Raw genomic sequence first — 12,936 nt, forward strand, 5'->3', positions numbered from 1 at the left:
TCACTGGAAAAACTCAGGTATTTGTGTTCTGTCTGTCTTTGTCTCTCCCTGTGGCGTGCTCTCTGTCTATTCCTCTTTTCTCTTCCCCCTCTCTCTAATAGATGCTTTAGTGCTTTTCTCTATTCTCTATTCTCCTGTTCTCTTGTAGTCTTTGTTTCTTTCTTCCTTTCTCTCCCTACTGCTCCCTCCTCTCTCTCTCTCTCTGTCCCCCACCCCTCTGATAGCTTGCCTGCCCCATCCTGCTACAGCACTCATACATGCATGATAAAACTCATTATGACTCTTCAAGGCCCTGTCCACTGTAAGGTGAGCAATAGCTCGGTCCATAATAAAGCGGAGGGGAGAGCAGGGTCTCCATGGCGACAGATGATCGACCTGGCAACTTCAGTTGCCTCAGCGCTGACTGTTGTCCTGCACAATGGTTTTCATTTTCACTGAACAAAGAAGGAAGAGAAGAGCGTAAGACATATAATCCAAGACAAGAATTTAAAAAAAAAAAAAAGAGAGAGAGAGAGAAAGAAAGAAAAAAAAGATCTGCAGCTGGTGACTACCTCAAGCTCTCTCAGAAAAGAAGATTGTCACAGTACATGCTCTGTTCTACATTTCATTTTTTCTTTTTTTCTTTTTTTTTAACATCGTGGAATTTTGCCCACATGAATGGAACTCGGAATCCATTCATTAATTCTGGTATTTATTTATGAAATATTGAGTGGAGACCCCCCTCTGCTCATCTCCAGATGCGCTACATAGGGCTGAGGTGTCACGTTTAACGTAATGAATTTCTGCACCACCAGTCCCGGTGCCTATTTTTAGAAGAGCAGGTGGGAGTGTGGCTTTGTTACGGGCTGCAGGGGAGATGTTTCGCGCTGTCCTATTTACGACGCGCGTCCCGTTGTCATCCCAAACACCTTTGTGGGTCACTACTTTTCTCTGCTTGTAAACCGGGATCTCTCGTTCCAATCTACTGATTAGCTTTACGCTCAGGCCAGCGCGGTTTGACTGGTTGGGAATTGGTAAATTGGGGGGAAAAAGCTTCCACCTCACCTTTTTTTTTGGAGGGGGTGGGGGGGGGGCAGATGTTGGGGGGGGGATAAGCATAATTACTAATAAGGGATTTTTTAGAAGGATTAAATGAAACACGCTGATCTGACTGTATTCCAAATGGTAGCTGGGAATTTAGGGGGGGGGGGCTCTGTCTGGAGAGGTGATTTTTTTTTTTTTTTTACGGGGCAGATTTTGTTGCGTCCTGATCCTAACATCAATTTGACTTTTCACACATGCGTTTAGGGCCTTTACTTGGTCTGTTGTAGATGATCTAAATCTGGTGTGGGCTTTGGGACAACTTATACAAACGATGAAAGAAACGATCATATCACAGCAATAAACTGAGATGTGTTTTTTTTTTTTCCTTCTTCCTCTCCCCCGTTCTGTTCTCCTCAGTTCCACCCAACCTCACGGTCCCGCGGGGGAAGTCGCCGTTGGTTACGCAGGAGGGCGACACGGTGGAGCTGCAGTGCCTGGTCTCTGGGAAACCCAAACCCATAATCCTCTGGTCCCGCGCCGACAAGGAGGTGCCCATGCCGGACGGCTCCATGACGACGGAGAGCTACGACGGTGTGCTCCGCATCGTCAACGTGTCGCGGGAGATGACGGGCTCTTACCGCTGCCAGACGAGCCAGTACAACGGTTTTAACGTCAAACCGCGGGAGGCTGTCGTGGAACTTATCGTTCAGTGTGAGTGTCTTCATTTATTTTTCTGCTTGGATCACGTAAATGATTAAAAAAAAAAAAAAAACCTGTAGAGGGTATAAAAATAAATAAATAAATGAATAAACACCCGTAAAATTTGAAATCAGCTCCGTTCGCTTTTTCGTTAAGGTTCGGTTTTTGGGCACAGAGGTGACACAAACTCTGAGACTCCCAGTTAAACTTCAGCTGCTCTTAAATCAAAACTTTTTGCTCCTCAGATAATTGAATCTTTGGAGTCTGTGCTTCCACCCTGTCGGATGAGTTCACCGAAGCGTTGACATCTTTCGGACTTAAAAGTTAACTCGGGGGTTCGTGTTTATGTTTAAACCAAAGTACAGATGTAAGGTTGAAGTTGTTCTAAAAGGCAAAAGGAAATTGGCTGGGTATTCTAGGTCAGAGTCGCTAAAGTCTGGTCCTTGAGGACTGGACTCTCGCCTCTCGTTTCTTTTCTTTTTTTGTTTTTGTTTTTGTTTTCCAACCTCGCCCCATAATCAGAGGCTGATTTCTCCCCTTGAAAAGGGCATGTTCACTCCTCAGCCAATCAGAGGCATGTAGTGGATGTCAGAGACCAAACCCAACTGGAGTTACGGACTCAAGCCATTCTAAATGGGTTGAAACAGTTGAGGTGGAAGAACTCAAAGTGACCTGAGGCTACGCTGCATTATTTTTTTTCCACCCCAAATCACATGACTCATGATCTTTGAAATCTCCACTTTTGTTCAACAATCTCCTCAATCTACAAAACCGAGGCTACATCACATGTCCAAGGCCGACAAACACAGGTTTTTTTTTTTTTACCCACACTTCAGATTATGCAGGATCAACAGGTGACAGTATGTCAATGAATGGAAACACCGTTCCCTTCGTTCTGCCCATGACTGTATGAGTCCATATCATCTACCATATGTACACGCAAAGAGATCGGTTCTGCGTAGCAGTGGTTAGCAGCAGTGCATGATGGTTACAAAAAGTGTCCGAATGTGAGTGTTCCTCACATGACGTCCATAGGATCTAGGCTTTGTCCGCTTCTTGGAGCAGTTTCCAGATCTACAGAGCTGAAGCCAACGGCTTCACGTAGAAATGTCACCTATGTCAGCCATCATTTCTTTACTGTTATACCTCATACTGACGGTTTTTCGTCAGTGTGTTTTCTAACCTTAAAAAAAAACAAAAAAAAAACAAAAACAAGGTCAGAACATTGGATGCTCTTATAAGAAACCCAGGAAAGCCATACATGCCCTCTCTCTTTTCACTAAATGTCTTGATGAACTACTTAAGTCAGATATGAGATTTAGAATGGGAATTTTCTTTCTAAGAGTCAGTGAAAACTCTGATAGCCAGTTGTTTGAACTAGAGAGAAATAATTACAGAAACAAACCCAAATTTCATTTACTGCCACACTTCACCTCTTGGTTTATCCTAGACGTTTGTCGTGTGTGTGTGTGTTTATCTCTCTCTGACATGTCCTTTGCATTGTTTTGGTTTGATTTTCGGAGAATCTCTGTGTCTCGTTGTTGAGGTGTTTAGTCTGGCCTCCTGTGATACGCTGACAAGCATTCGGTATCATTTCTTCTGGTTTCATTTCATTATTCAACGCTCAACTTGGAGATGTTGACGTTCCCTCAAAACATTGGCGTGGTTAGGCTGTGCGAGATTGGCACCGTGCCAGCTGAACCATCTCTGGACAGACTTCAGTGGAATTTTCTCGCCATCTAAGAGGTTTCACTACTGGAAAACCAACACGCCTACAGCTACAGCTGGCATTGGGCTCTTAGCGTTCGCCAGGCTCTTTTTAACACACAGTCTAATCTGCTCTGTCAGAGAAAACAAGGCCACTGTCAATCCGAAGCCTGAGTCGTTCTGGGTGTTAAGCCAGCGAAATGAACAGCCCCCCCCCCCCCCTTAAAAGTGTGTGACGTGACTGTGGTCATGTGGCGTAACTTGTCTGCATGGTAGAATCTTTCCAGTTGACAGGACCTGAGATTGATCCTGTCAGTAAACATATTTTAAGTTTTTTTTTTTTCTCAAAAAATAAACCCACCATATTTTAAGTTGACGGAGGTTCGCTTTTTTTTTTAATGCAGTTTTTAACAGTAATAAGAGGTGTAACAGCTAAGTACTGTGAAAATTCAGATTGAGGACATACACCTATGTACATGTCTCTGGAAGAACGTGATATCAAAAATACCCTTCATTAAAATGAATACGATTAATCAGATTAATTACCCAGAACCCGAACTGGTCATTCTCTATACTTTATGCGTTTGTTGCATTCCTTCGAAAAAAAAAAAAAATTAAAAAAATGGAACGAAGGGGAGAAAACCACGCACAAAACGTGTTGTAGTCTTATCAGACAAAATCTTCTTGCAAGCTTCTTCTTACACCAGTGGAGCCATTGATTTAGCTCCGAATGCTCCCTCCATAATTAGGCTTCTACAGGCAAACCATCAGTTTATGAAACAAAGTGGGCGAATCCTCTGTACTGAAAGGGCAGTGCTACTGTTTTAAGAGCCTGTAGCTTGTTAAGAAACAGCCAGCGATGCAATGTACCTTTTCTTTCATGCCTGATTTACAGAGATAATTTTCAAGTATGAAGGGGAAATAAATGAAAGTATGAGAGAGTGGGGGGGGGGGGGCATTGTTAGTTATAATTATGGCCCAACCTTGGCTTGCAGGATCCCTCTCAGATCTCACCACTGCTGTGCGTCATTCCGGGGGGAAAAAAAAAGGTTTCGATTTGCACAGGTGCAGAGGTTAATGTTATGTAATGAATCCAACATTGTGGTTACATGCTATCAGTAAAATGGGTTTACAGGGCGTTAGCTTGGGCACTGAGAGAGAGAGAGAGAGAGAGAGAGAGAGAGAGAAGGAGAGAGAGAAAGAGAGAGATGAGGGGTTACTATAGGTGATGGTCAGAAGCTGATAAAGCTGAAAGGAAATAACAGAGTATCCCATTACGCTGGATGTTCAGTCATCTTTTAATTCACTTTCCTTCAATTAACAGAGTTAAGAGTGAACCCCCCCACCCCACCCAGACTTTTTTTTTTTCTAAATTAGCAGTTATGATGTGAATTGATACGATGGCTTTGATATGGATGGCAGATGGAGGGACTCCAGCGTTGGACATGTTGAGTTTTCGCAGCTGGTTTCTGCTTGAAATGTCTATCCTATTGACGCAGTGGTGTTCGTCACAGCTTCCCACAATGCACCATCTGCCCTCCCATAATGCATTGTTCCTGCCTTCTTATTCCACTGAGGTGTCACCTTGAGCGTAGAGGGTCTAGAGGAATAAAACGAAGGGCTGATCTGGTTGAAATAACATGAACTTTTCCAGAACAGGAACAGTGCTTGTGCTTTAAATTGACCTCAGCTGTGCCCCCCCCCCTCCTCCAGTGTAGCCCTTCCTTCCTCTGAAAAAAAAATAGTTTTTTGGGGTTTTTTTTCCTTTTTGGAAACAAGTGTACAAAGATCCACTCCAGACTCACAATACAGAATGATGATAAAGTAGTCCCTCTGTGTAATGATTGATATTGTGGATAAAAGGAAACGGGGAGACAGAGAGAAAAAAAAAGAGAATGATGAAGAGAACCAGCCATTGGTTCTAGTGAAGAGCTGTGTTGTGCTGTGCTGTGTTGTGTTGTGTTGTGCTGTGCTGTGCTATACTGTGCGAAACTGTGGGTCGTGTGAATTCTGTTGAATCTGTTATCCCTGATACAGCTCCCTCCACCCACCCACTCACTCACTCACACACACACACACACACACACTACCTGTCTGTGCCTCACTGCACTCCACAGTGAAGAAGTGCTGATAAGGAGAGTGTATGACATGACAGTTGCCTGTTCCGCACTTACTGAGATAGCTGTGTGTCAGAGGCGAGGAGCAGTGAACGGGAGAACACACACACACGCACACGCACACACATATGCAATCATACAGAAAGCCTGGAATGAATGCTGACTTCTTACTTGCTGGATGTGAATATGAGACTGTATATAGAGACTAGTACAGTCTTCACTGTCAGCAGACACCATTGTCTTGAGCGGCGGAGTGATGTAGTAACACAGTGATGGTGTTCAGAGAGACAATTATTCGTCTGGAGAAACAAAAGGTGTCAGTTTGAAATGTAGATCTGAATATGGATTTCCGTGTCAGTTTATTTTCGCCATGAAGGGAAACGTTGGAACGGATGTTAGTAATGCCATAAACCTTCAGTATGTTTTCTTTCTTTTATTCATTTCTTTCCTTCTTTCTCTCTTTCTTTCTTTCCTGAGAAGGGGCACGGCAACGAAGACCTTGACATGGGTTACTGATATGGTATGTGAGTCACTGATTGTGTGGGTTAGCTCCATGTCACTGCTACCTTCATATTGTTCTGAAATAGGAGCTTTTTTTATATTCCCTGAGCTGGGCTGACCAGTGCCTTTTTTATCCTCTCCAGCATGAATTGACCGTGATCCTGTCATTTCACCCTGCTCGGGAAAATCAAATAAGCCCGGATAACGCTGCGGAAACCTATAACGTTCTGAAGCGTCGGCCTTGGAGAAACGTTCCGTGCGGAATGACTCTTTCCTTAAATCCCGATGAATCTAGTCGTGCATTGTTTATTTCACAGAGTCATCTCATCTCACTGTGTTAGTCATCGAAATAAGGGATTTTTGAGCAACAGTAACATCATGTTCTCTCTGAATCATCTATACCCTCTTCCTTTGAACCTAAATATGTATGCTTAGAGCGTTTACTTGGGCCCTAATTCATACTAGGCAATTTTAAGCACTGGGTACTAATGTGAATTCATCCTGGTTATTATCATTCATGTGCTACACGCATGTCCAATTATCAGTTCGCTCTTATTGATCACACTACTGTTAAAACCTACCGTTGTGTTAACTATATATGCCAACACAGCTCTTCAAAAACATGCTTTTTTTTTCCCCGTTTTTTTTTTTCCCCCCCTGCCTTGTCTCACAGAGGTCCCTGAACGACTGTTCTTTTCTTAAAGAATCAGGCGTCAGCGGTCAGATTGGCAAGAGTTTGATTAACAGTCCTCCCACTCCGAGACTTCGCTCAGCAGTCCCCACCGCACTCCGGAGCTTTCCGTACCGTCTCGAGGCGTGCGCTCTTTAATGCTCTCACGGCCGCGGCGGCGGCGGCAGCGATGACGACGAGCGATTTGCTCCGCGCGGGCCCGAGCCCGGGCGAGCCGCTTTAGGAGCAGATGACTCATTCTCCATCCTTCTGTTTACTTATTCCGTCTTCTCTTCACTTTTAACGCTGGCCTTCATCCTTTCTTTAACTCCTTCTCCACCTCCTCCTCCTCCTCCTCCTCCTCTTCTTCTTCTTACGGAGGATGATTGCGATGACAAGCGAGTGGGTTTCGGGAGGTAATCCTAAACTCGCCGCGGTCTTTATTAGCAAGGAAGGCCCGGGCACAAATATACGCCAGAGCAGAACGTCTGCTTATAGCTATGACAGCTGGTCGTCTCCCGTGGCAACAGACCAGAGCGGTAAAGGTAGAGGAAGAGAATAAAGAGTGTAGAAAGAAAAAAAAAAAAAAGGAGAGAGCATGAGCTAGAGATGGAGGAGAAAAGAGGGATAGAGAGAGAGAGAAAGAGGGATAGAGAGAGAGAGAGAGGGAGGGAGGATGTTATTGTCCGCTAGAGAGATTTTCCTGGATTTTCTCCCGGTTGAAACGCTGTAAATCGGCATTACCCAGTTATATTGGTAATGAAATGAAAATGTCATTTTTCCCGACCCCTGCCTTCTGCTCTTACAGGGACAGAGTGAGGAGGTTAATGCCACGAGGACATCTGCTTACTCACCCCTTCTGATTTCATGTGCTTTGCAAATGCATGCGCTTTTATCCACAAATTCGTCCTCCCCTGTATTTAATCATCATTATGGCTCCCAGCTGGCAACCATCAGACAGACAGACAGAGAGAGAGAGAGAGAGAGAGGGGGAGAGGGAGAGAGGGACTTTATCACCATACTTTACATCTCTTGGCCTTCATCAGCAAACCAGAGAGAGAACTGTGAATAATCACTGAGCGAGCAGTACAGAGTCACATGTCACACCAACACAAATGTTGATGAAGAGCAATGTTTATTGTTTTTCTCTGTATGTGTGTGTACGTGTGTGTTACCATTTTTTTTGTTTGTTTGTTTTTTGGCGGCCATGTTACCGTTCGATACTTGCTAAGGAAGGGACAGGTCTTCTCTTCAGTCTGAATATAATCAATGATAACTGCTGTTCTCAGACTCTTGAGCTGTCTCGTGTAACACCCCAGATTAATTGCTTTGTGCTAAAACCGCGAGGAACATTTCTACTCAACCTCAATCTCGACGTGTTGTTGGCTTCGGATATCTTCAGTGCTCTCAGCTCGCTTTGACTTGAATTGAACTCGAGGGAAATAACGTTGTGAAAAGCTCTTACCAGAAACTGACTACTGTTCTCGTAGGGCATACGTGGCAATTACGCCGACATTCTGTGTCAAAAGTCAGGGATTTATGGGTTTCCTGCTGTTTTTCTGCTCTGTGGGTTTTTTTTTTTTTTTTGCCTGCTGCTGGATGGCCTGTGAGTTCTGGTTTGACCTTGAACCACCTGCTACAGATTCTGTGAACAATCCAATTAGAGAGTGCATGCATACACAAACACACATATAGTGAGTGAAAGACTGAGATGTAAAAAAAAAAAAAAAGCATATCATTTCATAACAAATGTAAAAAAAAAAAACTTGATTCTGTATTATGCAGTGTAGTTTCTGTTGAGTGACCTTAAAACATAAAAAACACGGTTAGGTGGATTAAAATAAAACTGCTGCAACCATTTGACACAAACCAAGCTTCAGCAATCATTTTTAGTGCACTAGGCGGTTTTGACCTGAACGGGGCGCTAGACTGATAGACCGTTCGGTTCCTCTCCCCTCCTCTCCTCTCATGACACATCAAGAAAATGAGATAATCCGTCGCGATAATCGGTCTCAACATTTTAGTTGGAGATAATTTTCTATTATACTGAGTCACAGAGTGGGAGACGTTTTGGATAGCAATTAGCCCTCCTGAGATTAATATCAGACAGATCGTTATGCTCAGGCAGTGAAAATTTTACATTAATGAGACTTAAAATTCAAGACTGAACTTTAGTTTACGTGTAACAGATTGAAACACACTGATCTTAAAATTAAAATATAATCACCGGAAAACGCTAATAGCACGAATATGAACGAACGTGACAACATCGTGGCTAAACAGACACCGAATAACAGAGATTTTTGGCTAAATGGGAAAGACAGAGTGGAACATGAAGGCCAAAGTGCACCGCAGACTTCATTTCAAGCTTTTCAGGTAACACACTTGAACCCAATTATCTTTGTCTCTCGTTGAGTGTCTGCGCGGTAGTCATGCCCTAGAATGTCCAACCTTTAGCAAGCGGGGGTTAATTGGAATCATTGGCTAAGCGTGTACCAGCTAAGCCCAATTAACCGCGTACGCCGAATTCAGTCGGATCAACCCCCACCGTCGCACGGGCAATGGCGCCAGCTCTTCTGGTGGCTTTGACAAGGGATCCGAACCTCATCACGGCCAAAACGGGGGCAACAGGAAACAGTCCGCAAACGGTAAAGGTCAGTGAGAGCACTTGTCAGCGTTCATCTGCGTTTGATGCAGTGAATAGCGTCAGGAGGTAGAGAGAGAGAGAGACGGCGAGAGAGGGATAGAGTCCAACATGTATTGTCAGTTTCTCTGGAGCGCTGCTGTTCCCTCTGTGAGCTCAGAACACGCTCTCTGCAGCCAGCTCTGAGTCGTCTCATTACAGTTTGACATTTCTCCTAACACCTTTGTTGATGTCCTTAGCGCAGTATTATAAAAAAAAAAAAGAGCTTGCCACGGAATTCTAGAACTTGCTATTCTTACAGCAGACTCTGTTACTGTAAACTCTTTACAATATGACACGTTGAATATTAAAAAGATGATCCGTTCGTTCATTTTTAAAACGAACCAGAATAGCCTCCCAGCCTTGACTGTTGTCAGAAGGTGTTTGAGTTTTAGATTTGATTCTCTCTATTTTTGTGTTTGATCGTCGTATAACTGTAGACATGCCGTACATGACGCGAATGGAACGGAAATGGTTGAAATGACTCAAAAGAGTGAGTTGTAAACCCTTTAAAAAGACAGAAAAAGACTTAAACAATCGGCTTTAGCTTCAGTTGTAATAGTGCACTGTCCTTGTCTTCCTTTTTTTCTTTTCTGAAGATGATGTGTTAAGAATGTTAATTGTACAGTGAGCAGACCCCCCCCCCCCCCCCCCCAATGTACACCTGAACTTTTCATATGTCTTGTAGGGGACAGATTATAAATTATCTTGACTGTTAAACCGGCAGGACTTTTAACACCTTAGACAGAAATCACATGTAATTAAGCCGAAATGCAGCGAAGCTTAGAAATTATTAATGATCTAATATAGTTTAATGAAGAGATAATTACAGCTAAAGTTTGACGCTGCCGACCCTCCTCGAACATTTCTGCCCATTTTCTTTAAAACAGAAAAAAGACAAGTGAGAAACTTCAACGTCTTCAATTTCCATCTATTCCTCATTGAAAAGATACAATTATTCTCAGTGCCTTTCACACTGAGCGATTCTCTCTGTGAAATACGTAATTACTTCTCAAGCAAGTTTCTGAGTCACACTCATTGTAAGGCAGGTGTGACCCAAAAAAAAAAAAAAAGGAAAAAGTTGAGGAGTTTTTGGAGTAACACGTAGGGGTACTTAGAGACACTATGAAGTGGATGAAAGCGCAGAGATTAGTGGGAAATAAGAGGCCGGCACGGACTCTAGTCAGAAGTAGATAAATTTGACGTCCTGATTAGCGGAGGGATGTTGGGATGAGGGTTTTTTTTTTTTTTTTTCTGCGGGAATTTTAGCTCCTTTATAAGAAGGGAGCAATGACATCATAACTGGTGTTCTGCTCCTGCACTTCATTAAGCATGGCATTCAAAGCGAGCCGCCAGCCTAATTAGTGGAGAACTAATTTATCCCCACTAGTATTCATCTATGAAGAAGAGTGTGTTCAGAAGGAGGAGAAAAAAGAGAGAGAGAGAGAGAGAGAGAGGATGACGGAAATTCAAAGCGATGTCATCCATTCATACTTCTCAAGCAGTTTTAGTGGTCTCCTAGTTCTCTCATTTCACAGACTGATGGAATTTATTGGGGGGGGGAGTGGAGGATTCGCTTGGTTACACTAGTTTACACTGGACATAGATGGCTCCCCCGTGTCCCCTTCTGCGGAGCGTTTGTGCATTAATGAATTTAAACGTTCTGCTCCGGTATACCGGATTGTCTCCTCGCGGCTTAATTGCTCGTGTTGTGCGCGGGGAGTGGGTGAGAGACATGAATACGGTTTGTCGTTACAGTCAAGAGATATTTTGAGTTCCTTGAACATTCGTGCTTCTCCACCCTGAAAGCGCTGTCGTGTTCCATAACAGTATATGAGACTTTTTCTGTGGAACAGAGAGAGACGAGATATGTTCTACATTGGCGTTTGATGAAAAATACATACGGTACACGTGGCGCGTTAATCGAGCAGGTTGATGAAACTCGGTGTAACACGACTATATGAATGTTAAACAAACTTGCGAGACCGTGGCTGGAATGACGTCCACGCCTCTGTCTTCTCTCTCTATATATCGCGTTACCTCAACCAGACGACAGGACTGCAGCTCCACGTGTTGTCTCTCAATAAGACGGGGGGAAAAAGTGATACAGGAGGACCTGTATGATTTTGTTTAGACCCAGTTTTGGTTGCAAATAATGTTTTTTTGTAACCCCGAAATTCTTTTAAAGAGATCTTTTGTGGGAAAACGTACTAATGGAATGATGGTGTTCGTTGTTAGCTTGTCATTATAATGTGATATTGTATGTGTAACAGTCTGAGGGTGAATTCTGCCTGTATCAACAAAATGGTACATCAGTATTCTATGCCTCTGCTATCTTGCGATGCATAATTTTTTGTTTGTTTGTCCGTTTTGTTTTTGTTTAAATTAGCCACCAGTTCACAGTTGTATCTTTCTCTAAGTCAGTTAACTGATTCAAAGAGTTGGAAATCTTTTTTTTTATTGCATCATTAGTAGTATTGTAACAAACTCAGTCTATTCATGTTTAACTAACCTGTTTTTTTTTTTTTGTTTTTTTTTGGCACACTCTTCTCAGTTGTATTTGTTAACGTTGGTTTTGCAGAGGCAAACGGTGTTTGCAGTAACCTGTCCGACCAGGCAAACACACTGACGATTGTTATCAGCATCGTGACCAGTCTGTCAACCCTCTCTCCGTCTACATGTTTTATGCCACCCAGGACTGGCTCCGTGTGGGCAATTCAACTGTGAAATTCCCTGTGACAAAATGTTCCAAGCTGTGCCACACCCCCCCCCCCCCCCTCCCCCCTTCCACCAACCCCCCCAGTCCCCCAACCCCATAGTGACTGCAAAGTCAGTCTCCATACCAAACTGCTTACACCAACCGAGAGAGGTGGAGTATGTACCTCGGTGTCTGAGCCTTCTCAGTGTTGGTTTGAGGGCCAAAGGGGTGGGGGGGGAAGAAGGGGAGTTGGGGGGGAAGAAGGGGAGTTGGGGGGAGGTTCAGAGAGAATCCGTCTTTCCCAGTAGCTTCACACATGTTGTTTTCTCGGGCCCTGTGGGGGACTCTGTTCTCCACCTGAATGTTTTTGGGGTTTTTTTCGGCCTTTGCTGATGCAACACCCCTCCACTCGTCGCCATGCCTGGCACGTTAGCCATCCGCGGCTTACGGCTAAAGCAAAAGCAGATAATATTTCTATTATGATTTTTTCTCATATTTCTATCACGAATTGCTGAGCGTGCCGCTCAGATTTAGCAAGGTTAATTTTATTTTTTCACGCACGTTTCTTGCCATTTAAGATCTCAGTTTTTGGTCACACTCACATTAATAAGTTTTAATCTTTTAACCTCTAAAAAATAAAAATAATCGCTGAACGCAGTGTCTTGCCTTTTCTGGATTTAAACATAGATAAATGAATGAAAAGAGACACAGGACCACCCAGAGAACATATTGTTTCTGGTTTTCTCTGAGTGAAGTTAGACAGAGGGAGAAGACCGGAGAGAGGGTTTTGCGACGAGGGTGGGATATTGCTCAGATAGGCATGTTTATGATTGATGGG

The 12,936-nt window shown here is 43.5% G+C and overlaps 1 protein-coding gene across 1 annotated transcript in view; it reads left to right on the plus strand.

Annotated features, from left to right (window-relative positions):
- The window catches only part of LOC115821705 (MAM domain-containing glycosylphosphatidylinositol anchor protein 2-like), a 93,041-nt gene that overhangs the window by 38,707 nt on the left and 41,398 nt on the right, over window positions 1–12,936 (plus strand). The window contains 1 exon segment of the mRNA XM_030785512.1: window positions 1,441–1,734. Within this exon segment, the coding sequence (XP_030641372.1) occupies window positions 1,441–1,734 (294 nt within the window).

The sequence above is a fragment of the Chanos chanos genome, chromosome 1, assembly GCF_902362185.1.
Source record: "Chanos chanos chromosome 1, fChaCha1.1, whole genome shotgun sequence".
Taxonomy (NCBI): Eukaryota; Metazoa; Chordata; class Actinopteri; order Gonorynchiformes; family Chanidae; genus Chanos; species Chanos chanos.